Source organism: Perissodus microlepis, chromosome 9, assembly GCF_051167445.1.
Source record: "Perissodus microlepis isolate ML-2025 ecotype Zambia chromosome 9, ASM5116744v1, whole genome shotgun sequence".
NCBI classification, from domain to species: domain Eukaryota; kingdom Metazoa; phylum Chordata; class Actinopteri; order Cichliformes; family Cichlidae; genus Perissodus; species Perissodus microlepis.
The window spans coordinates 17,725,792-17,752,494 of record NC_140469.1 but is presented as its reverse complement, the minus strand read 5'-3'; the positions used below and the strand labels follow the sequence as shown (position 1 = coordinate 17,752,494).

The 26,703-nt window shown below is 41.9% G+C and overlaps 2 protein-coding genes across 3 annotated transcripts in view; both read right to left on the bottom strand.

The window, feature by feature from the left end:
• The window catches only part of map3k22 (mitogen-activated protein kinase kinase kinase 22), a 38,439-nt gene extending 27,879 nt beyond the window's left edge, over nt 1-10,560 (bottom strand). For both annotated transcript variants that reach the window (XM_084939378.1, XM_084939379.1), the window contains exon 1: nt 10,160-10,560. The gene's annotated coding sequence lies outside the window, so the exon portion shown is untranslated. The remainder of the gene's footprint in view (nt 1-10,159) is intronic.
• Nucleotides 10,561-13,942: 3,382 nt separating this feature from the next.
• On the bottom strand, nt 13,943-25,062 carry dlec1 (DLEC1 cilia and flagella associated protein). Its single transcript, XM_084939377.1, has 38 exons — nt 24,832-25,062; nt 24,595-24,735; nt 24,336-24,492; nt 23,567-23,680; nt 23,302-23,486; nt 22,864-23,081; nt 22,249-22,333; nt 22,060-22,147; nt 21,571-21,744; nt 21,333-21,469; nt 21,144-21,236; nt 20,899-20,989; nt 20,654-20,816; nt 20,195-20,387; nt 20,006-20,082; nt 19,715-19,877; nt 19,525-19,621; nt 19,287-19,417; nt 19,052-19,195; nt 18,829-18,959; nt 18,549-18,699; nt 18,279-18,395; nt 18,084-18,202; nt 17,810-17,989; nt 17,663-17,730; nt 17,435-17,586; nt 16,976-17,091; nt 16,803-16,873; nt 16,201-16,418; nt 15,912-16,073; nt 15,708-15,830; nt 15,513-15,607; nt 15,265-15,352; nt 14,951-15,148; nt 14,701-14,862; nt 14,466-14,616; nt 14,237-14,354; nt 13,943-14,127 (listed from the first exon to the last, which is right to left on the bottom strand). Exons 1-38 carry the CDS (start codon nt 24,946-24,948, stop codon nt 14,013-14,015), a joined length of 5,103 nt encoding a protein of 1,700 aa, XP_084795503.1. The 5' UTR covers nt 24,949-25,062; the 3' UTR covers nt 13,943-14,012.
• Nucleotides 25,063-26,703: the final 1,641 nt, after the last annotated feature.

Genomic DNA, 26,703 nt, shown 5'->3' with positions numbered 1-26,703 from the left:
TTCCCCTTAAACGCACCGCTTATATCCTGAAACAGGCCAAAGTGCAAATATTTCTCACGCAAAGACTGCAGGAAGCATTTGTTTGTTCTTTGAATGCAGTCTATGCAACAACAACAAAAGAGGAACAAGAACTAGTGCCTCAGCTGCTCTAAACGGTGTTGTGGTATTTGAATATTTGCAGTGGTTGGGACTTCGGTGTGTTCCCCATTACAGCATCAATCACAGAGCCATAGAAGGTATTGTGCACACTTCAGAAATCCAAAAAAGGTCAAGACCTTTTTAAACCTATGTTTACATCCATTTAAAGACAGCTTGAAGCAGCTTGAAGAAAAGCAACTGTGCTCAAACGTAACGCGATATTATTTTTAGTAAATGCTAAAATATACTTCTAGCTATGAGTGATTGAATTTCCCATGTAGCTAGCAATCTTAATTGAAGCTCGGATTGCTAATGTTAGCCACATATTACCTAGCAGCTCTGGGTATTTAGATGAAGCAAAGCTACATTTTAGTTACACAAGTTTTTCTTGCAGTAGAGGGTTAAAAGGTTCTTTTGGCTGAGCAATCAGAGGCATAGCTGCTAATGGCTGCTCGTTGCTACACACAGACAACACAAAAATCACAGCTACTGTTGTCAGTGGCTACAGTCTGACACTAGCAGAGTCACCGGTGACACACTTGATGTCAGTTTTGGCTAAAATCCCTGAGTAATGCTGCTCTAATTCCTTGCAGTAAACTCCGCAATCGCATGGTTAACTGGACGGTCCAGCTCAAAGTCAGAACACCACAGTGAAGAGAAGAGCTAATACGGAAAACAAAATAGCAAACACGAGCCACAAAAGGAAATTAAAACACAAAAGAAATCCAGTTTGTGGGTTTTCACCTACGCCAAAGTCTGTGTTACCCCGAACACTGAGCCCAGATAAATGCTCCGGCGTGCCTGCAGAGACACAAACACTTTCTCTTTGTGTCAGCCAGAAAACTTTTCATAAAAGCAATAAAAAGCGGCCACTGGAGCAATTTACAGCCTGAGGGGTAGAGTCACAGAGTTTGAACAAGGGAACAGACAGGGTACTGCTGTCAGTGCACTCGCATCACACGAGCTAAAAAGCTGGAAAGCTGAAACTTAAAGGAAATGTGGAAGAGCAAGGGTGCTCTAAATGTGTCGTGATACCAGCGTTAGATTTGGCTGAATTCACCGGATAATACGATTGCAAAGAACTAATATATTCAGTGTGTTCAGTACATCTGGTGTAAAGACGAGGACGTTATTAGGAAAGGGAATACGAGCAAAGCTCTGCCTGTACGGTGCCGTTGACCACACATGAAAGAGACGATGAGCCACGAGACAGGTGGTCTCCTAACACCACGTCGCCCAGTCTGTTGATGCCACACACAAATGCACGCACGCACACGGGAACAGAACAGCCTCTGTTTTATGCCAGCAAGTCACCAGATGGGCCATCTGCTTCCCTCCTCTGCCCAGCATGATGCCAGGCTAGTGGTACCCACTGATCGCAAGCCCAGTTCTCCACACACTTCTTGGCAGGCGGGCAATGTGACAGCCCCGCTTGTTGAAGATCAAATGCTAATCGCCGCTCGCTCTTGTTGCTCAGCAGCCACATGTCTTACGAGAGGGGACTGTCAAGTCTGTGCGCTAGATGATCTGTGAGGAAAAGCATGCATCGAGCCTGCAAATGCTCCAGAAGTGTCTGAAACACTGTGACGCACTCCACCGTCAAGATATGGAGGGAAAAATCAGCAGTCAGGCAGGCTAATGTTTCACTGTTAGATACTCCTTTGTCACTACATAAGAGGACGGCGCTTTATAGAGAAATAACAAAGCAGAGCTAAACTCTTCAACCGCAAGCCTGTACACTAACCTTCTACAGGTCTATGACATCACTCTCCAACTAAGTAACTAAGTGGGCCACATCTCTAAGGGAAACACCCTCCTAATTTAGACTAGAGAAAGTGGGAGGTCTGTCCTCCAGCTGCCTGATAGCCAAAGCAGCATGATCTCATATGTGAGATCACTCTTGACATGGAGTCCCAGAGAAATCACCATTTCAGAGGTCAACCACTAGATATATTTTTTTCTTATTTGAGGGGGTTGGGTGCTGGGTTTCCACTCTCCAACAATCACAGAACAAGAAATTGATCCACAGACATCAGAAGAGGAAGTGATCAGTGATGAGATATAGGAATGTTGTGGCAGTATACCTGTGGAAGATATGCAAAGCACCAGGCTATTCTGGTCCCTTTTATTCTTCCTGTAATATTTCTCATCATACGGTCAGCTCAGGTCAGATTGAAGAATGGAAACAGGGAGAAAGAGACATCCAACGATAACACACACCGTCAAACCCAAATACCTCCACAGTTTCCGATCCATTTTTTCCTTCAGTTCCAACAACGCTTGATATGAAACACGTGAAACCGCCTATGTTGTGCAAGTAATCAAAGTGACACCAGCTAATCCAGGCAAGATGTTACAGGCAGTGATGAATTACACATTCAAGTTTCAGGAGTCTGCTAAATGATTTCCAAATTATGTGGGAGTTATTGGAAGCCAACAGATCTGCAACAGTGGACAAAATACATCCAAGGTCCTGTTACAGTGTAGCAACAGTACTACCTGTTATAACAAAAGCAAAGGTCGTAATGGAGGTCGCTGTATCCAAAATAAGGTTAAAACAAAGATCTTTTACTGTTAATGAAACCGCACAATGCATCGCAAGCCTGACATCATAATACCCGGTGGACCGTCTGAATTGCAACTCCCGCAGGAAGTGCAGGGTGATTAAGCGAGACGTGGCTATTTAGGTGACTTACGCTTTTTAAAAAAGGTCAGCAGCAGGGGTGTCCTGTCTGCTAAACGCTTGCCAAGATTGTGTTGTGGCCACCCTGCATGAGTCAGAGGGTTATGCTTGCTGATTCTGGGAAGTAAGACAATACCTTATGTCCTATTGCTCAATAATCCCACTGAGGGATTTCTATGCAGGGACACAGTTGAGGACCTCTGGGTGGTGGAAGACACGTGTGGGTGGGAGAATGTCATTCTGTGTGGGGCCTAAGCGCTCTATCATAACCTTGGTTCCCCTTTCTTTGTCTCAGGAGAGTTATTGCTGAGAAGAGATCTAAGCCCTTTAGTGGAACAACAGGCTTAATGATTGTGTCCTACAGCACATGAAGAGGATTTTTCCTGTCCTCCTGCACTAAATCTACGGTTTATTTCAAATAAAGGAAATTTCCCGTTGGATGTGAAGCCATTATTTATACATCAAATGCATGTTCAGTTAGAGACGCTGCACTGGAAGGTCAATGACTAAACTTATCTCTTTGCACAAATGAGTGCGATAGAAGGTTTATTAAGAGAGAAAATGTAGGGGAAATCACCAACTATGAACCTTACCAGTTGCTCATTTTGGGTCAAAAAGTAGTTTTTTTTTATAAATCTTGGTCATATCATATGACTACAAAACAAAGGATTATCATGGTGTGAAACCAAATGATCGGTGGCTAACTTAAGCCTAACTTAAGTGCTTAGCCAAGGAGCTTGTAGTCTCACATTCAGACCCACTGCTTCGTATTGCACACGATTTTAAGCATCTAAGATGGAGACTGAAACGTTTACGTTGACACTATAAAAAAGGACTTCCAAAACAAGCAGATTTTATGCAGCACCACCATTTAAAAGTTTCATTTAACCTGCAAAACCCAACAGCTTTCCCTTCATCCTACATAGGAATGCACTGATTGCGAAATTCTAGGCAAACACCGAAGCTTAAAAATAGAAATCTGCCCAACAGCCAACGTCGATATCGTCATCTTTGTTTATTCTACTTCAGTTGTTATGCAATGGCTCACTTTGTTCCAGAAGAACCAATAGATTTTCATTGTATGAATGAATATCACTGTTCTAAAGTCATGCAGCCCTTTATCACACCATCTTGGAACATTCAACTAGGGGAAAACTGATGTAACGCAACAGGTAACAGATGATGTGCATGGTTAAAATGATCTGTTAACCACCGAAAGCTAGCATACCATTTTCAGCATGCAAGGTCAACATTATATCAATTTCCTGAAGCCAAAATTTCTTAACACTGTCAGTTTCCAATGGTATAAAAGAGACATTACCAGAAAACGTCAGGCTTTATAAATCTGGAACCAATCAAGGTTTAGCATGTTTGCCAGGTCGAACGCTGGCTTGAAAGTTTAAACTTTCATTTCGTCACTTCTGTTTGCGGCAATCTGAGAAGACAGTACAAATGTTGGGAGAAAGGCGTGTAACCAGAACCTAAAGAGGTGTATGAAGTGGAGCTCAGTGTTTAATCTTCACTCAGTCCAGTGCTACCAATCAGATTCCAGCGTAAGATGATCTTCCTCATTGATAGTGATGGCTCTGTTAGCTAGGAGATAAGTAGATCTGCCCTCCATTATCATCAACCGCACAGCAGTGGCTAAAAATAGCCAAAAGAAAGAGTGGTTTCTCCTGCCATCCACAATGCATCCACTCCCTGGATCACCAGACCCCTACTCACCACCCGAGAGAAATCTGTACGATCTGTAAAGTAAGCTGTATTTTCCGTTATGAGGTGGCATGCTGTTACAAGCACATTGATTCATTGTGTTTCTCCACCCACAGGCAGTCATGCAGAGACAGCTCGTGGACTTAAACCCATTTCACGAGACAGAATGTCAAACAGCTGTGGTTCAGGAAGACTAAAGGAAGCATTTCGGCTTTGCCAGCAAGCTGTTTATCCATGAAGAGCGTCTCGGTTCTGGGCATTTGATGCTCACAGAGGCTAAATAAGTGCGACAGTGAAGAATCCAAAAGCAAAGTGATAATTAAGTTCCAAGAGTCTCCCGAGTCATTTTTATTTGCAATCTCTGCAACAAACTGCAAACTGGCCTCACTTCTGTTTATAGGGATAAACCATTACACATGGAAAAGAATGACACCTGCCTTGTGTAGCATTTTATATAACTGTGTACACACAAGCCTCAACATGTATGACCTAGTATGTAGACTTTCTGCTCTCTGGCCGCCTGTCCTTGCAGCCTCGGGCTCTGCTGCTGCTGACGGCATCGTCCTTGCGGTCAAACAAGCCGTGCAGACAAAGCTCAATCAGGACAACTTCCTCTTGGTTTCTGGAGCAGCGGGGACCGGACCTTACTGCACTTTCACAGATAAAGTAAGCTGACCCAGACTAAGTCCTTCCACTTTGTCCATATATCTGCTTGTCGTCGGCTCACTTTACATTGGATCAGAGTCGTATTTTTTTCCCCCGCAGCTACATCGTGACAGAGCATGTCCTAACATGTTGCAACTGTGTCCCAGATGAATGAAAAGAGGCTTAAATTTATCTATGCAAACTAGCAGCACTTAATGCTAATGCTACTCTTAGCAATGTGTGGCAAAGGAAGCACTACACACCTGTATTTGTCCAGCGTCAATCTGTGTTCTTTAAACATGACGTGTTAACACGAGCTCAACAACAACTGTTATCTTGAAGTCGATTTACAGATTTTTCATGGATGTCTGGGTTTGGCTGGGTAAAGACAGAAAATAGTCTCAAAACCACTAAAGCATTTTTAGTCAATCTTTCCACTGAGGCTGTATATTTTTCCTTAAGCATGATCTCTTTGTATATTTGAATATATGCTGCTTTGGTTTGGATCTGCTTCCGAGTTCCTGCCGTGGAAATATGTTACTGCCACTATCAGGCTTTGCCGTAGAGTTGGCGAAATCCATGTGGCTTTTATTTCACTTTGCAAATACAGTACATAGAAATCAGGCCAAAGCCCTTTTTTAGTCACATCAGACGAGACCGTCTTTGTTTCATTCAACCTCAGAGTGATTCATCAAAGCCTGAAACGCTTTTATGAGTCTTTTACTTTTGAATGATGTCTTTCACCAATCTACTAGAAAGACCTGGCAGAGCATGGTGACTTACACTTCACAGCACCAACATGACCAACAAGTTCACTTAAACTTCTTTAGAAAGAGTCACAGTGTTGGTATTAAACATTTTTATTATGAGCCTTAAATAAAAACTGCAGTGCTCCTGAAAACTTTCTCTCTGCTCTGCGCATCAAAGCCAGGATTTTGGCTTTCAAGTGAATCTGACAGACATGGACTCAGCTCAGATTTTATGGGGAGTCCATTAAAGAATGATGGAAATCAAAAGGACAAAACTATAGCCGAAGCTCAATTCCACATTTTTAAACTGCACTCCTTTCTATTAACTGAACTGAAAAAGGTTTTCTTTGTCTTCTCTTTTGGTCCATCAGTCTTCACACAGTATCCATGTCTTAGACTACAACCTTCTTCAAACTCTGACTTCATACATTCAAAGTTTAAATGTATATTATAAAAGCTGCCAAACCAACAGTTGGTTTTTGTAGTCAAACCAGATTTTTGAGAAACACATCTGAAACTGATCTGTTTACATCTGGTGTTTATAGATTTAAACAGTGCTGCACAAAATACCCCTCATTTCTTTATATTTTGCTTTGAAGGCTTTCTTGTAATTTTTAAGTGGTCTAGAGCAACAGTTCTCCAGGCTTTCTGGAAGCCTTTTAAAGTTTTTTTAAAGTTTTTAAAGACATTGGTGCTTTTTCACAGATTTTCAGTCCAGTCCTTGTACTTGAAGAATTTCTTTTGTTTGTTACATCACTTAACACTGACCTATGAATCACTCTGTATACATACAGTATAACAGATAACTTAGTAAAGAAAAACATTTTAAAATGGTATCTTCTGTTACTTTGTTACTACCAGCACACTGGAAAAACATAATTTGTTCCCCTTTCTTTAGCTGAATTCACAATAAAATGCCAAAGATAACACAGTGTGACAGGCGTAAAATAGTATTTTGGCACCAAGAAAGTGATTCCAAACGAGTCATTCGCTGAAAACTTGGCATAATTCAGGATGTTGCGCAGTTTGTTCTTAAACATTTTTGACAAAACTGGACAAGAAGAGGACAAAACAAGAAGCGGCAGAAGTAAAAACAATCTACAGCAGATGAACATGACCAGGAAGTCACGTCTTTAACAAATCCATCAAAGAACCTGACGCGTGACCTCAGAGATGCATCTGGACCTTGAGCAGATCCATCTACTGTTTGCTGAAGCCTCATCAGAAATGGCCTCAGTGGAAGAGTGGCTGTCAAGAAACCATTCTTAAGTAAGGTAAACGGAGAGGAGAGGCTATGTTACACAAGAACTGGACTGAAAAATCAGTGGCAACAGGTCTGATGGAGTGATGAATCTAAATTTGAAAGCTCTGGTTCAAATTGTCAATATGTAGAGATGGGGCCAGGACACAGGTACAACAGTGACTATTTACAGTACTTTTTTGCATGTTTGCGCATTTTAATAGATTGCTGCCCCCGCTGCACTTTCATTGCAAAATATCAAGAAATTAGGGGTAGCTCAAGATTTTTGCACAGTACTGTACATACAGTATAAAAGAGTTGTATAGAAATAGGAACAAATAATGGAGTTATTGTCTATTAACTTTGCAGCACTGCACTTCACAAACTAGATTGCGATTCACCATGAAGACAGTTTGACTTTGCATGGTCTGCTCAGCTGTGAAGCTACTCTGCAACATGTGCTGAAGGACTCACTGCAGAGTAGGGCTGTGCAATATGACCAAAATCTCATATCCCGATACAAGACATCTATTGTCCGATAACGATATAAATCACAAAAATTTAACATTTTCTGTAAATTCTGTGAATCTCGGGCAGCTCGACTTGTGTGAAGTGTTTCCAGCTGGGCGTCGTGTACCTGGAGTCGAGTGTTTTAACCGATGCATGAAACCATACGTTTTTAGACATAAGTTGTAACGGTCGCCGTTTCTTTGTGAGTATTTATTACATGGCGTGCTGCGGGAAAAGGCTGCTCTAACGTTTGAGTCTAAGGTTTATTTTTTAGCACCTGACGGCTCTTTTTTGCTTTTCATCCGTAAATATTCTGCATACTCTTTCACGTGATTCAGTTTATTTTGAAAAGTCTCAACAGGATCTTGAGCTTTATTGTGAAAGGTTTATGTGGAACATAAACAAGCGGACGCGCGAGGGTTTTACCATCGTTGTTGCTAACGACAACGCATAAAAACAGGCGCTTGTCCGTCTGTAGTGTGGTTATATTAAATATAAGAGAAAGAGAGAACTTTAAGAAATTAATATAGCCACTACAGTGACCATCAAAACGATGAAAAAATATTGCCGTAAACAGTTTATTTTGCGACACCACGAAACAAACGATAGACGAATGAAACGATAGACGTTTTTATATCGTCGTCCGATATATATCGTTATATCGAACAGCCCTACTGTAGTGTATTACTGACACAGGATTCTGAGCAGCTCTGCTGGATAAACTATGTGATTGTCACGACAAGCATCAGTTTCTGCATTATGGTCTGCAAAGGGAAAAGTTGTCTTATTAGAAACACCTAAGAAAATACCAATAAATCCCTGACAGGCCATTTTGCTCTAGTAGGTTCCCGCCACACTCGGTGCCACTGGGACAACATTGCCTCGATAGCACATGCATGAACACTCGGTGAAAACAACAGCAGCCATATTATCACAGCTGGTAATCAAGCAATATAAAAAAATATATATTAAAAAAAACAAGGATTCAAGAGAAACCAATCCTCCCATCTCTCTGTACTCATCTCTCTCACAGTAACCTTTGAAAGGCCAGCTTTTCCTCAGTGGGCATCTGGAAAGCAGTGAAGCTCCTGTGAATTCAGCATATGATAGCACGGGTTTATGGTCATCGTGGAGCGGACAGCGTGAGGTAAAGGAGGCCGTGATGCTGAACTAATGACCGGCAAAGCCTCCCGTGTGACACTAAGAGGTGACACCATGATGTTAAAAGGAGTGAACATAACTTTATCATAAGTAAACTGCAGGGGGGTCTTAATATTAATAATAATAATAATACAATCTGCATGAGCAAACTCTGTTGCACATGACATACTCCCATGCAGTTCTCAAAGGTTTTTCAGATTAAAATGAGACGTTGTGAAACTCTGCTTAACAGACTTTCACCTGTTTTTTCCCCCTCCCTGACCTTTGTCCTCATTAGTCCCATCAAAATGCAATTAATAACCCAGCACGTTTGTGTCTGGCACCATTCACTGTGGGATTCTGTCCTCTTATCAGCACAGTGGTTTGTTTTGCTAGAGGCACGCCAGCCATATCTGTGGGTGGTTTCCACTTGACAGTTTGACTCTCACTTTAAGGCTATTCCTGAGCTCCAGGGCACGCCACGGCGATGATGAACTCATCCATCAGGGTGCCGCTCAGGCTCCTTCTCGTGAGTGCACTTCCAATTGATTTGATTTGATGAAGACGGTGGCCTCATTAGATCTAATTTAGCGCATCATCTCAGAGCTCTGCCATCTCTGGATGAAGCTCACCTGCATCCTCGTCGCTTTCTCACCGCCTCAGGAAGGCAGAAAAATCTCTTGGAAACCGAAAACAAAAGGACAGGAAACAAAAAAAAGTAACACACGAAGGACTTTTCAGGACAAGAACACAGAGGTTTCCTCTTTTCAAGAAAAACACCAGCTAAAGTAACCACAGTGAATCACAGAGGACTGGAAAACTGACAGCAGAGAGAGGGGAAGGACACGGGCTATGAATGACTCTACAATCACATATGATGGCACTGACTTTCCAGCAATCAGTCACATCTAAAGACATGCAATTTATGTCCTCAGACGTTGCTCAATCCAGTGCTGTGCACTGGAAACGACCACTTAGCAAAAAGCAAACTTCCCCCCTCCCCACTATTTTCTTTTTGTTGCAACAGAAACAGTTTGTTGTGTCTTTAAAACTTTATCGTGTCTCTTTCCTTGTCCAAATCCAAATTCAGCATCATAACAGCCGCACTGAAATCACCTGGAGGCTCTCCAACTAACACTTTCCACTTGCAGGAAGGCCTACCTGTAAATGCACTGCACGTGATTTGTGTTACGAGCACTCACTTAAAAAGAACCTATAATAACATAATTAATATCTGCAAGTTTACTGTACTGTCGTGGAGTTTTATTTCCTATAAATGAGAAATAACAGTAACAAGCGGTGCTCCCAAATAAGGGGGGGAAACCCCACAGTGGTTCTTACCTTGTTATCTGTGTGTATCCATGATCCAGTTGCGGCTGCAGGATTTTTGAAAATGAACTGATTGTGGGCTGTAAGTTATCACAGACACGCGACAGGAAGAGCGGAAAAATCCTAACAGATGCGGAGAAAATCTTCCAAAAACAGTGAGCTGATATCCGGAAACTGCGCTCTGGACTAAGCGCAGAAATAACAACAAGAACAAGCTGCACTCAGGCGCAAAGATATTCTTCTTCTTTCAGAGGTGCATAAATCCAGAGTGGAGTGGACAGAGGGGAATAACCTGCAGTGGCCGATGTGTTTCAGAGTAAAGTTTTTTTCTTCTTCTTCTTCGCCCTGCGCTTTGCTTGTCTCAACACACACTACGGAGAGGAGCGAGAGAGCCGAGTTTCACCCCGGAGCTGCGCCTCTGATGTCAGCAACAACGTGAGCTCCAGGAAGTGGTGACGCTGTCCGGTGGTGTGTTTCCACGGCAGCGGCTTCAAACCTCAGAGAGTACCGCCACACCGTGGACATCAGGGGCAAATACATATTGTCCTGTGCTCCTACGCTCTGTGTCGCAAAGTTCAGGTGGACGGAGGTGCTGTGCTATACTGCAAATATCGATTCAATGCCAAGTAAACACATGGGGCAGCAGTGATGATAGCAATGTCAATACTTTTAACTTATAAAGGCAGCTGACCTCTCCGGGCCACCGTACATTAATGCTGGGAGATACTGCAAGTTTTTGGTATTGATCTGATACCAACCTAACGTATAACAGCAGCTTGTGTAGGGGAGGGCAGTGTTTATGACTTGTGAGATTAATCATCATCGATTTGCAAATTGTGACATTTTTAATTACCACTAAAACACTGAATTTTACATAGTTTTTAAATTTTGCCTGTCTCTAAAGCACTGTGGGTCCTCTTCTGTTGCTGTGTGTTGTTGCGCTATAACTGTGACATAATTAAAGCTACATGCTGAACTTAGAAGATAGAAACAAAGTATCAATCCTACTGAGTCAGATACCAATACCAGTCTTGGTATTGATTCATACATTTACATGTAGTGAGCAATATGGTGGACACAGCAGGTTATGAAGTTGGCATTAGGCATAATCAGATTGGACAAACTTCAACCATCCCAACCAAAGGAAGACGAGCTAAAATCCAAATGTCATTGTTTTTGGGGGGGAAGTATTTATGCTTTTTTCCCCTCCTGTTTGTTTCCTTTATTTAACTACAGTGTGTGATTTTAATTGTATCCGTATGTCGATACATAGCATGCGGTAGAAAGGACAAAAATCGTGACACAGCTGTTGATGGGTTGAGGATTGCCACTTTAAAGGTTATGCAAGATGAGCAAGCATGAGTCTGATTAGAAATATGTCAAATTTTCATATCATGCTGCTTTGTCAGGACTCCACATCTGGTGTGCAGACAGGCCAGCAGTGTTTGTCTCATTGTATCCATACTAAGCTGTTAGAAGTCTTTTTTTCTATCCATCCAGACTTGGAAAACACTGATATTTGGGATGATATGAACTATTTCATATCCAGGTAAAAATCCCACTGAGAATAAAAAGCTCCTTTTCAAGATCAATCTGGCAAAGTTTTGGTTTGGGGGTTTTTTTTTGGTGGTGGTGGGGCAGTGATCAGTTCTCCACACATGCCTGCCTCATCAGTGCAGCTGAAGTGTTTCTAACTCCCCTCACTTGATCTCAGTGGGTTGACAGTGCCTGTTGACTGTCATCATAGCTCCATTTGAGCATTTTAAATTGTCAGATAAAGAGCACGAACACTTGCATCTGCAAACACTGTGGTACTATTTTACCATTAGCATGGATAATAATCTGTATCTTTTCCCTGCATGTCAGCTAATAGGAGCACACACACATGGCAGCACATTACTAACTGGATTATAAGTATTACACCTCACTAAATGATCAAATGCTCTACTTAACCACACATCACTGACTATTTTTGCCTCTCATTTGATTGCTGAGCATTTGCATTGTGCATTTCATTTGTATCTTGGGGAAAAAAAGGCTACCTGTGTACCAAAAATTATTTACAATGGGCATAAAAACAAAACCCGGAGGGAGACAATCAGAATGACAAATGCTTAACTGACCTTGGGCCCAGCATCAGATTAGTTCCAAACAGCAGTGTTTTATTGTGATCAGACATGCCCTTGCTCTCTGTAAGACTGCTTCAGTGCAATGAATATCAATTGGACATTTGCATCTCTCTATGGATTTGAGTGCTTGTAGATGCTAAACTGTGCTGCAGATGAACACGGCACGCAGCTGTTATGAACACTCACAGCCTGTGAGTGTGGGGGAGTTCACATGTTTTTTATTTGTTTTTGTTTTTTTTCTAGCATCATCTGAGAGAATTTTGGAGATCAGGAGGGTTCCCCAGAGACAAACCACATACTATACCATTATATACTTGAGTCATATACGCTTACATATAGGTCATAGTATATAACATAACCTTTGTCTATTGGCCATCTGCAGAAATATTAAAATCATACTAATATTCATGTGTCTCATGTGTAAAAAACCATGCGGAATGAATTTTAAACTGATTGCTGAGTATTGAACCAGCCTTTGCCTTTACGAGTGCTGGGGAAACCAGTTAGAATACAGTATATGTTTAATGAACATGTTTACATACTGGCGCTTATCCTTCTAGTCTTTACATTTTGCTAAGTGGTCTCCTAGAAAAATGCAAAAAAATGCACATGCAAACTGTGGCTGATATCGATTTGTTGGGAATCAATGAGGCCTCTCTGTCAGTAAGAGAAGCACCTCAGGGAACCCTTAAACTACTGGGAAAGTCTTTTTTAAAGCAATGTTCAAAGCTTTTCTAGTGTCTTTGGCAGTTTTCTGCTCTGGCTACTGTCTCTCTGGCATTTTGCATTGTTTTTAGGTCCACTGGGACTAAAATGGAGGGTTAGCTGCTGCCTCAAATTTTCCAGACTGCATAAGACATCTAAAAAAAACACAGAAGAGATTTCTTCAGATTCTCTTAATCTTTTGATGATATTATGTTACTGTAGATGATGAGATTTTCAAAATTTTCACAATTTTAAGTTGTGCAACATTATTCTGAAATGTGTTCAGAATTTGTAGATGCAATTTGTTTAGTGGTTTTTCTTTCAGATTGCTGAAAGGCTTTTGGGAAATGTTCTTTTTATACCCAGTCACGATACTGACCTGCTGTAAATGAACCGAATTAACTGTAAAATGTTTCTCCAGCTGTTTCTTTTTAGAACCACTTAATTCTTCAGCCTTTTGTCGGCACTGTCCAAGCTTTTTGGAGGTGTGTCGCTAACATCAGATTCAAAATGAGCCAATATTTTTCTTAAAATTGTGGATTGCTGCAGTTTTAAACATTTCATACCTGTTCTATGATCTGTCGTGATTAAAATATGGGTTCGAACATTTGCAAACTACTGAATTCTCCTTTTATTTAGATTTTGAAGTTTACTAACTTTTTTTTAAATTGGAGTTGTATGATACATGTGAATGTAGCTATTATATAGCTATTTCACAATGAAGTGGCCTCAAGGCTATGTGCCAACAGAAGCCACATTGCTATTTTACTGGATAAATCACTTCTTAATTAATATTTAAACACAGGAAGTTTGAGTTTGCTACTGCGAGTCTTAACATGCTGCATCTTTCTGTCTGTATCTTTTCGTAATTAAATGTCTTTATGAAAACAGTCATGACTTCGTGTTCCCTGCAAGCACTTTAATGCCGTTGTACATAAAGAATAAAAGAAGAGCAGAGAAATTACCTTTTATATTTATTTATATTCTTACAGATCAACTATAAATAAAGAGATTCAACACCTTTAGCTTATTTAGCTCGACCTGTACATTTCATCAAAGGATCCTGTTCCCTGGAGCTGCAGTGTGACAGACGTCTTTATGAGAGGAGACTGGATAACCAGGAGAGTGCTGAACTCTCTGTCATCACTGAAACACACATAACCACACTTTGAACGCGTTACATAAAGCTAGCTGGGTATTTTTTACTGTTTACGATTTCAATAGTAAAAATTCTTTCGATGGTTTGCTGCATTACCCGGGAGTGAAGCTGATCTGAAGACACTGGCTGCTGCTGGTGACGCGGTGCTCCTTGGACCCGAGCAGTCCAAAGTCAGGTGTTACTCCGAACACATGGGAGTCCCCTTCAACTGACTCTGCACAGGGTGAATGACACGAGTAGGGCTGACATGCTATGCAAAGCAATTTGGGCTTCACATAGAAAGATTTCTAGGCAACAAAGGAGTTACTGATTGATTTGTGATTACTTGTAATAGATTTCCAGAACATGTGGGCTCCACAGCTGTACAGATTTACTTCTCTGGTTTGCGTCTGGCCCACATAGCAGAGCCCAAAGTCGACGCTGACAGCAGATAAACGCAGTGTTGGAAGATCCAGATGAGCGCAGAGTGGCACCGTCTGCACAGAGCAAATAGACTATGTGAGGTCATATAGCAGCTCCCAACCGAGCTGTTATACACGCATTGAACAGATGTCCCTAACCTGCAGGGTGTTGTTGCTGTAGTGAATCAGGAGATTCTGCTCGAACCTCAGCTTCATCTGCCCGTTCGCACCGTGGATCAGCTTCACCCCAGGAGGGATTTCCTCATCTGTCTGTTCCACATGGTCCAGAAGAGGCAGGGAACAGTGGAAGGCCACTTTCACCTAGTATTTAAACAAAAGAGGACAACACTTACAAATAATTGTGTAAATCAAATTCTAATGATGCTGCTGCATCCGTGACTCATCTCACCCGCATGCTGTGTTGTGGCTTAAGCACTAAAGACTGATTGTCGCCAGACGGAGGATTCCTGGAGGTGCTGGTCAGGCCTTTGGGTTTTGGTTTGACCACTGAAAACGGAGGCTGAGTCCCCAGGCTGAAGTGCAGGAGCATCTCTGAAGTGTTTTTCAGCTGGAAGCTTTGTGTGATGTCAAATTCACACACTACTATCTGCAAAAAAAAAAAAGAAAAATAGACTGTTCAAAATTAACTTGGGATCAACATCTCATGTGTGCACTTGCATGTCAGAGCACTGTTGATTAGTGTTGTACACTTCTCAGACCTACCTCGTTGTCTGAGTTTGCCATCAGTAAATCACCGGCCGAAGCACGAAACTCCAGCACCCCGTCGTCCTCCTCCGCCTGCACTAAAAGCCTGCAGCGACAGGAAGTCAAGAGGAAGATATGCAACTTAATCAGACCACCTCTGAGCTGCTTTTACCTAACCTCAGCTTATTTTAATTTAAGAAACATAAATCGAGCAGGATGCATTAGGTGTCCGGGTGGGGATAAATAGCAGGAATATAATTGCTTACGCTGCAGTCTGAACGGCTGCTAGTAGATCCACTCTGACAGGCTCTAAATCCAAACCCTGAGCCCTCCCAACTTTACCGGGAACACAAGCAGCCAGCTGAATTACACACAACAATAAAGTATAAGGATTTAGGCTGGATCACAGTTATCTAGTGTTTGCATTTCCCAGGATGTAACATCGAATCACAACAGCTTACCTCGGAGTCTAGGTTCATAAAACCCAGAGCCAAGCCGACACATCTGGACTTACGAGCAGCCCCAGAAAGGGTCAAAGGAGTAAAAGACACATGGATGGCTCTGCTGCTCTTTGCTGGAATCACCTTGAGATTTACAAAGAAAAGCATCATTACTCAGATGAAATAACAGACAACAAGCACGTGGCTAAAATCCTCCGACCGTACTATTTGTTGCGGTGTGATGCAGAAGGGGTAATCTGAGAGGTTGCCCATGTGAGGCCTGATGTGGACAGATATGAGTTTTTTCTTTCCAAGAGAAGGATAAAGACAAGTCTCCTCTTCTTCCCCACGCTCATCTTCAGACATATATTCTTCTTCTTCCACATCCTGAAATCAATACAGGAAAGCTAGGTCGAGCCATTCAAAGAAGAAAATGTGCGTTTATGAGGTTTTCCCACAGGATGTGTGGTAAAATCTTTAAGCATCTGCATCATGGTGTTCAATATATACTCACAGTCAAGCTTTGGAGAGAAGCACTTGTTTCCTCAGAAACTGTGGTGCGTGTTTTTTCCCATGCTGTTTCATTGAGGCTAGAAAGCCTCAGTGCGCTGCTCAGCACCTCGTTGCCATCAGCATCTTTAAGGGGGAAAGCGTCTCCAAACACCACCACAAAGTCCAGCAGTTTACCGTCGTTCTGATCTACGTTGTAAGTCTCCCAGTCCAAACGAATATCTGTCACCCAGCCGACATTTACATTATATCATTCAGAACTTATTTCTTCAAGCTGTATTTATGTCCTACGGGCAAGTGCAATTCAAAGTGCTTTCCAGTTGACTGATGAGCAGATAATAGGATTTCACAATGGCAAGGACAGCACTCTCAAAAGCACCGAAAGCCACTCGAAAACACCTAAAAGCGCCAAAACAGCAGCTACCAGTAAAGCCGAAGCTCTGTTTTCCCAGTACCATCTTACATCGATCTATTAAGCTCTATTATAAATCCCATTTGATATTTTTTATTCCAGTAATAAGCTGGAATGCAGTTACTCCTGCAGACAGGAAACGAGAGGGTCATTAAGTCCTTTTCCAGCACACAGTGTTTACTGAGAACACTTACCAAACATGGTGGGATTGTTGATGCGAAGAGAACGAGAAACGGTGTCACCACCCGATACATGAGTGCCAAACCTAATGATGAGGAGAGGTATTTCTCATTAAATGAGATAGCCGCTCATTAAAAATACACAAATATAGGTATAAATAGCTGGGGAAAAGGACTGTGGAACAGACTGTATGATTGGTCCCTGGTTCTGATCCTGTGCTCGTGGGCCCGTCATCTGGAAGTAGAGGGGGCAGCCTTTCACTGTCATATGGATGGGAATAAGCACAGGCTTGAGATCCCCCACCTGGATCAAAAATAAAGTACTGAATTAAAATAAAGAAAGAGGCCATTTAGATTCACCATAGAGCTCAAGACACACTGCACAATCACTCCCTGCTTTATGCACAGTTTACAAAATGAACATCAGTGTGTACTAAATGACACCATAAACTCATCAGGAACATGTTTTCTGAGGTCGTAGAGCAGAAAACAGGTGTCGCCACCTGCTGGCCATTAAAAGAAATGCAGATTTAAGGTAGTTCTACAATGGCTTTACCTTTTCAGACTTAGTAGCTACATTCATGTTTTATATCCAGTTTATTACATCAGTTACATCACATTTATTAGCTTAAACTGTGGCAACATACTTTGTATATGAGGTGGTCTGTGTACTCCCCCCACATGTCAGTGTAGGCAGTCACGTCCACAGCCCGACTCTCAAACGCTCCGAGTGTCCCCGTGTTTGGCGTGACAAAAAAAGCGGCACCTTTTCCATGAGCCAGCAGGCTACTCACAAACTCTGGCAACGAGCAAATAAACAGAATCAGTTCCTTGTTTCTTTATATCAAAAAGCACGATATAAAGATGATGCATACCCTCGTGTGCTTTTTCCTCTGCTTTCTTAGCTTGAACAGAGTGGAGCGGATTCGTGACGTATGCAAATCTGCGATTAAGATGCAGCCAGTGTCAGATTTTCTGTCAAAGCAGAGTTATACTTTGATCAATAATTCAGCTCCCTTCACCTTTTCTCTGGCTGCTTATTTGGCTTCAAGGCATGGCAGGTGAAATATTCTGCCTCTACGGTAAAAGGAGCCGGGATAGCAGTTTGATTGGTTATCAGTAACTGCTTGCTAACAGCACTCTTCAAAATGACACCATCTCCAAAGTCAAGTACTGGTGTTGAAGGACTCTGACCATTTGGACTAGAACGAGAAAAAACAGTTTTTCCAGTATCTGAAACGGAGTTATTTGATGCAGTGGATTTTTAGATGCAAGACTTTAAGGCAAGTTCACTACCAGACACCGGGCACACTGTAAGACACACTGAGTTTCTTGGGTTTGGCCACAATTCCAACAACAAGAGGGGAGTTCATTCCCTGGACTTCACAGACAGCAGCAACCTCGGTCAGCTCGAGCTAGAAGAAAAAAGGTGAGACTTTTTTCTTTCAAACTTTAGGTGTGTTCAAAAAAATGCTGCAAACTAGCACTTACGTCTGTGTGAGCAGTAAAAGTCACTGTGATCTCCATGCTGACATTAGGTCCCAGAGTACCAGAGGAGGGGTCAAAGGTAGCTGAACACAGTGAAGCCTGTTTGCCCTGCAGCTGGGCCTGTTCAAAGCAACAATAACTATTAAAAGACAAGCTCGATACAGCCCACATGCCCATGGAGAAAGATCTATTTCCCATTAATAATATGTACTGAAACAACCTTTTCCTGCATACGCTAGTGCAACTTAATAGAGTAAATGTTGTGTTGCATACCAGCCAACTGAACTGTGATGGCAGCAGGGTCTGATTGAAAAGAGTTACGGTGCCTGTGGCAGAAGCTCCAACATAAAGTTCAGGGAAGGACAGCGTGCAGTTCAGAAGACAGACGTGGGACGACTGCACGTCTGCTCGCACTGACAGGTGACTGTAGGGAACACACAGGTAGTGCTGTTACTTACTCACATCTTATTAATATGGTTAATATGGTTTTTGTGGATCGTATTCTAGACTGAAAGGAGGAATCATATTGTTTTATGTGACTGTGCTTCCTTACCATCCTGTCCCATTTTCCACAGTCAGTTCCAGCTCAGTTTCAAACAGCTGGCAGAAATGTGGCTTAAAGAGCACGTCCACATTGCAAGAGGCCAAGGGAGGCAAGAGACCCCTGCTGGGTTCAACTGAGATCTAAGCAGCAACACAGATTGTTTATATGGAGTCACTTCATGAACAGAATGAACAGTCAGCCTAGCTTTCATTTTATCGTGTTTCCTATGTACCTGTGAGTGTTGATGCTTGCTCTCCAGGATCCAAGAGGCTTCCAGCTGGGTGGTATTGGTAAGGAGCAGGGTGGTCTGAGTCTGCTCTGTGGGTCTTATGGGTCCAAAGTCAATGCTGGGCACATTGAGAGTCACCGTGGGGCCCTGTTTAACACCACCAAATGATAGTAATGTCACAAAAATAGACTGTCAATGCGCTACAGTAATGCATTTATGCTGTGTGGTTGAATCTTACTTTGAAGGAGACTTCTACAGCCAGAGTGACCGGCTCATGGTGGTGCTGTATGTGGCAAACCAAACTGGTCACAATATTCTCTGCTTTCCCTCCCGTCACAGTAAGACTGAAGTCAAAACATTCATTCTCCTCTGGATACGGCCCAGTAAAGAATTGTCAAGCCAAAAAACAAAAAAGATATAAACATTTAAAAATTATACTTTTTTGCACCATTAAGCAGATCAACTCTGTAATGCACCTATTCTGCCAGACGATGGCTCCACTTCTATTACATGACAGCTGCTGTTAATTCTCTCCCATTGAAAACAGATGAAGGTTTTGCTGTGGTTCCACATCTGGTGCACGTACAACACAGAAACAATAAATTTATTAATAATAGCGATGTGGGCGCAGAATGACGTGATTTAACTCCACTATTAGAAACTAACCTTGAACTGCCTTGAAGCGGGTGTGCAAATAAAAATCTCTCCAGGGATCACAATGGCGTAAGGCTCCAGCAAGATCTGATAAGGCTCCGCTGACCCCTTGACCTCTATCTCCATGATGATGACGCTTGTTACCTTGGAGCCAGGCTGCACGGGCTGAAGGACGCTATATCTCCCCAAATTATACAATTTGTTAGATACAAAAAAATAAAAAATGAACAAGGCAGGCATTGTTTAGTAAGCATCATGTGTGAGACCTTGTGATTTTATTTTGTTATATTAACATTTATCAACCTGCTGTCAGAAGGCTCTGGTGGCAGCTGGGGGATGTCTCTCAGGACTAAGTGGCAGACACTGTGGTAATCCTTTAACTTGAGAAAACACATTCTTCATTCAAGAAATGCAACATTGTTTACCATAATGATACAATGATTGCTGGATTTATTTAATTTTTTTAAGCTATTTATCCCGAGTCCTCTTTACCTCTTTAGGACAAAAGATGAGCAGATACTCTTGGTCCTGGCAGGGAGCCAGGATGCCTGTTGAGGGGCTGACATGGAAAACCTCGTCTGTGGCCAAGTGGAACTGGATATGTGTGGCATCAGGGCTTTCCCCTGGAAGCAGAGGATGCAAGTTGGGCTTCATGATCTGCCAGTGAAAAGGAAGCTCCAAGTGGCTTTATTCCGAGATGAAGAAAGGAGAAAGAAACAGACATAAAATGTGTTATTTACTGATCTCTGAAAGGAATTTTGCTGTTGCAAAAAACAACAACACAGAGTCAGAAACAGAGTTTATTAGCATTTCATTATTCCATCCGGGAAACTTCAGCAATGTTAATACAGCTAGTACGGGTGCTTGAACCCTATCTTATGTTACCCTGTGGCCAAAAATTTGAAAAGGAAGAGATTTGCTTATAAAACACATGAGACGTGAGACTCTTACACATTGTTTCTGATGACAAGCTTCTTCTGTTGCACAGAGTGAGGGTTGCATGGGCTGAAACGGATAAAGTGCTCTGCAGTAAGGTCACGCACCTCTCCAACCACAGGAGGCTCCTCCCCCCCAGACACAGACACCAGCTCCAGTGCGATCAGCTGGCCCTCACCTGAGAAGCAAACGCACATTACACACAATGCATAATTTATTGCGGAGCATAGCTCTTAGCAATGCCTCTTGTTGGGATTTACCTTCAATGGAAATGTCTTTCACCTGGCAGTTGTCACACACAACAGTGAAAACCTGGCAGCTCTTCTCAGCGGTGGTTGGAAAGAAAACCACCTGTAAACCCACATTAACACATTTTTTTTTACATGCTCAGTTTCCATAGATACAGTCAGCTGATTAGAAGTCAGAGGTGGGGGAACTGAAAGGAAAAAACAAAAAAAGAGTTGAATTAACATATTACTCTACCTGATTTTAAATCCAGACTCACCTCAACAACAGTGGCCTCTCCTGGCTCCAGTACAAAAAGGGAGGGACTGACAGCAAAGGGTGGCTGCTCAGAAAAGTATGTTCTGGCCAAAGACTATATAAAGAAAATTGGAGCTAATGAGACTGATCTGTTTGGTTGCAGAAAAACTTAATTAAAACGTTGATATATTTATATGTGTCAGTTTTTTACCCTAAAATTTGAAGCTGGCCACTCGTCCTTGGGAATAATGCAAAAGGTCCCAGTGCTGAGGCCCACATTTTGGCACAGAAACTCAACAAACTTGACTCCTCCAATGAGACAGTAACCACAGTCCAGGACTCTTGGTACTGAAGAATAAGAGGGAAGCATATCAGCAGTACATCGGCAAATGAAGTAACTAATGTGCATAACAACAATATTGGTGGGGCAGATTGCAGTGAAAACATACAGGTGAGAACAGGAGGAGGTCTCCATGCCTCAATCGGTACCACAAATGGGCCCTCCGCCTGGGTCTCCACCACTATAAAGTCCTTGTAGTCTCCCAGGGAGTCTGGAGCAAAACGCAGCGTGTACTTACAGCTCATCCCCGGGGCAACAACGCCCCCTTCACCAGGGAATCTCCCTGCCAAAACATATCACAATGACAACCCCTATTTACATTATGACTGTGCAACTCTGAATTTTGTGGGGTACTGCTTATCTTCAGATAGCTTAGTGTAAGTTAAAACATGTGAGGTTAATATTGGCATACAGAGGAGCTGCTGTCTCCGCTGGAATGCTAAAACTGTATTCCAAAATGAAAACTTTTTTTGTGGTTAAAGCTCTGTGGCATTCCTGTTTAATGCAGTCACTTACACTTTGACACACTTGCTTATTTCCTCACCACATCAACAACAAGAAAATATGCACCATCCAATCAGAACCAAAAGGAGCTCACCCAAGCCAATAGAGAAGTAAGGAGTGGTAGGAGGGATCACTCGGATGTGGCGGCTTGAAGAAGTCACGTTTTTAAGCTCCAGTGTAGTCTGAGACAGGAAAGGGCAGGGCAAGGGCTTGTTACAGTGCACCAATTCACAGAAAAAGGAGGATTCAGTTTTTGTCTGGTTATAAAAGCTCTGAAACACACCTCATAGATGTTTCCCACACTATAGTTGGTGAAAACCACCACTGAAGGTTTTGCTAGGAAGACTGGAATCGGCTCCTCGGCGGGGCTTTCAAAGTAAGAGTACAAACACAATCGCAACTGAGCATTGTGTGTATTCACAATAAAGACAGGCTCACGGGAAGTGAAAGATAGGAAACAATCAGTTGTGGCTTTCAGTCACACTACAACACACAACACACATAATAGTCAGCTCGTCTTTTTTTAGAGACGCTTGGCTGTACCAGCAGAGTTTATCTATGTACAGTACATATTGATTCTGTGTGTGTCTAGCAGAGTGTGGGGACGTGCATTTGATGTAAACAGCCTGACTACATTATATGAGACTACATCATGTTCAGAGTATCAACTTACACATCTCTGCTATGGCACAAAGGGGGTACAGCTGTTTTCCACTGAGGTAAATGATACTCGTGTTTGCTGTGGATATTGAAGGGGATTGTCTTGCCTGAGCTTCCTGCATTTCCCATGCAAAAATGTCCTATCAGCAATGTGCCTTAACTGTACATGCTTCCTTATCACAAAATGATAAGGATGTTCCTTGAAATTATTAAAAAGCCTTTTATTCTCTTTAATTACCTTTTCTTTTTAGCACCTTTGCTCTCAGGCTCTGCCTTCCCTTTGGTTCTGGGCCTGATGAGGGACGTGCCGCCCTGCTGTGAATTTAGGGGAAGGAAGCGCGGATTGCGAAGGAAGCTCTGTCGATCTTTCAGCTTCTGAAGTTTCTCCCAGCCCTCTGCTCGATCCTTCACACTTGGCTCACCCTTCCATTTTGGCTTAGGCTTGGTCTGGTTTGGCTTGGAAGATGATTCAATTCAATTATATTTTGAATTTTAATGCGCGTTGTTCCCAGGTTGTCTTTTTTTGCTATTGTTTATCAACCTTTTTATCCAATCATTATTATTTTTGATTGTATTTGGAGAAGAAACACAAAAATTGAATTAAAATACCTACTCGACCTTTGCCCAGGAAAAAGGGATCAGCAGCGAAATATAAAGATCTTATCAATCTCCTCACCTCCCTTTGAGTTTCCTTCCTCCTTGGGGTGTCTGAGCAGGACTCAAAGGTCACACTGTGGTCTAACTGGATGTCTACAAAGCCCGTCTTTTCTGGGCGGCGAATGACTGTGTAACCATCATCCTGAGGCTTTCGGGACACATGCATGGTGAAGGCAATGGTCGGTTTGGCAGGATTCCACTTTTCTGACAAGAAAAGAAAGTTTGTAGCACTGAATCACTGGCAACTAATAAATTTAAGATAAATGTTAAAGAGGGTCAGATACCTGCTGCTGGTGCTCGTACGTGTGGTTTTTGTGTAGCCAAGTAATCCTTTGGGGAAATCAGATTATTCATTTCAAGAAGATCTTCATCCACACACCAGGAAAAGGCTGATTTGACTGAAAATAGGTATAAAAATCAAATCAAATGAGGCATTCTGAAAACAAATAAACACATGTAGATGGTGGGATTAAGCAAGTATGATGAGCTCTTTGGTAAATGAGTGCAGAGATACAATGGAGTGCATCAGTACCCTCATCATCTTTTTGTGTTCTTATTCTCACCTTCATTACTACTCTCTCACTTCTCTGATTTATTCTTAGTGCCGATTGGTTGCAGAAGGCTCACCACACACATATAAACTTAGACAACGCAGTGGTGGTCAGCAACTAGTGTCTTGGTCCCTCATTCCTCATCCCTCAACTCCATGAGCACTGACTTTATCTTTCTGTTATCAGCTTTGTTTACTAAGTATAGTTGAGTTTGGAGTTACCAGCAGACCTGTTTTCTGTTGCGTTTCTATTACTCTAGTTTACAAAAACTACTAGGAGAGAAGCCTGAATCCAATAGCCCGCTGTGTGGTTGGTTCATGGACTTCTTCCTCTTTTGTTTGTTTTAGCCGGAGCTCCCACCTCTTGTTTGTAATTTCATGATTAAAATCTTGTTGAATGCCACCAGCGTCATGACATCTTATATGTTGGGTTCCTCTGAGCCATAAATTTAGGGACAGGAACACCAGTATATTACAGCAAAAGTATCTCAAAAGTATCTCACCTGTAAGCAGTCCCTGGTGTTCACAGACATCTCCTGCTGTCGCCTTCATTCTCTCATAGGCCTGGGTTTCTTTGGCTGCAGCACATGCACTGGCCTGAATCATGTGACTGTCCAGCATGTCGACCTGCTTAATACGCTGTTCATACTCCGAATGAACCTGTGTGGCAATAGGGGAAAAAATAACACTGTATTATTCTTCAGCTGACTTTTGACAGTGATTTTTTTTTTTTATAAATTGTAGATGAGTGTATATGGTTACCTGTTGGAGTTCTTCAACGTATCTGTCATGATAGCTGCCTCGTACACGTTTTGTTTGAACTAGGTTGGACACAGTGTCTTTTCTAATTATGTCGTTTGTGTAAAGATGCTTAAAGATGCTTGCTAGTACACGAGAAATATTCTGGGATACAACGAAAGAGAAGTTAGCTTTTTCATTAGTATTATTATCATTAGTTTGATGTTTCCTAGACATTTAAAGGTGTCAGGTGGATCTTACCTGGGATTTTCCACACGCGGGTCTGTGAGTGTTCACAGAAGGGTCAGCCCGCAGCTTTCCTCTGGTCTCCGGCTCCTCTTCCATAGCTGACACGTCTACTGTAGCTAAATGGATCATGCCAAATGTTACAGAGGTGTTAGTAAGAAAGAGATATATTCGTAGCTTAGATTAAGTAATGTATAAACTGGTGCGATGACTTCATAATTTGTCAGCCATGTTTTCTTACATGGGGTTGCTATAGCAACAACCAAACTTCCTTCTAGACCGGAAATTACGTTTTAGCATTTTATATGTAAATTTAAACTATTTATTATTGGTAGTACTAGTAGTACTAATTCGTGTTAATATTAGGACGACAGTTTAGTTTAGTTTTATTGAAATCGGTTCAAATCACTTCTAAGTATCTTCTTCTTCTCTGCTCCCTTTAGACTGCGGTCAAGTGAGCAGCACTCACATGTGAAGTAACGGTCAAGCCAGCCGCACCTCTTACGCGTATTACGGTATGGGTGCCGACTGGCTTAAAAACACCTGAGTCTTCTGTATCCTGCCATTTATCACTATTTTGCTACTCGATCCACTTCCAGTTTTGAAATATTTGCAATACGCCCAACCAATGCAGTGTCGTCAGTGCACGGGCGGATCTAGAGAAATTTTCTTGTGGTGGCATGGAAATCAAATGAGGTGGAAAAATCAAAGCGTTTTTTAAACACATAATATAATCTATAACTTAATTATTTTCTGTATCCCACATAATTAAACATCTCACTTACAAAAAATAATAAATAAATATGTAGCCCAATAAGTATAAAATCCAGAAAGCTACACAACATGGGGCGATTCATTTACAAACACAAGTCTAACTTAGGTTTCACACTGTTTTCTGTTAGAAAAATTCAAATTGTTGCCTACATTTACACAAAATGTCAGAAATCTGCCCTGTCATGAACAAATGTTTTTCATCATTTGTTGGGCTGAGGTCTTTTGCACCTGCAAATTGTCTTATTTCATTAATAACCTCACTGGCACACAACAAAACAGCAAATACATTACACACTGACCATGTCTGTGAAGGTTCTCAGTCATCCAGTCTTCAAGCAACTTAAAGAAGCTTCTTAGACTACACACTGACTACACAAGACAACACAATATACTAACTACACACTCCCAACACAACTCCACAGCTATCTAACATTTCAAAACTCTCTCACTCGTTAGCTCTTGTTGCCCAAACTCCCCAAACTTTCCCCTCTTCCTCAACAACCAAATCCCGCATGTTGCCATTTTTTTAATAGGTCGACATGGTACATTTTTCCACCAACAGGAAAGAGGTGGCTTTTTTTCTTTCTTTACTTTTTTTTTTAACCGCTTATAAAAAAATTTTATCATAGCTCTGGATTTAGTGGCCTGTCATTAAAATTTTAAAACTGATACTTTGAAGTAAGAACTTTCATCACGAGCTAAAATAGAGACTCGGGGTGGCTGCAGCTTGTTGCTATGTCAGCTTCACATGTCGGTCATGTGATTTGGAGTTGCAGCACACAGAGGGTTAATAACACTCACACACAACACTCATAACACCATTTGTTAATGGTGGAAGGGGGGTGCAATTATGCAATATATTCAATTTTAGAATGTATATTCAGCTGTAATTGTTGCTGGGCTCAAAGTGTTAATGCTATCTTATTTTAATAAAGAACACTGTCATATGCAAAGCTAAAGTGGCATTAGGAGTGTTAAGAGATCATTTTAGGGCGGCACATGCCACCCCATGCCAGCTCTCTAGATCCGCCCCTGCATCAGTGGTGATCCTCTTCAGTTTGCTTACCAGTGGGAGTGGAGCATGCCACAAAAGGTGACAACTCATCACAGTTG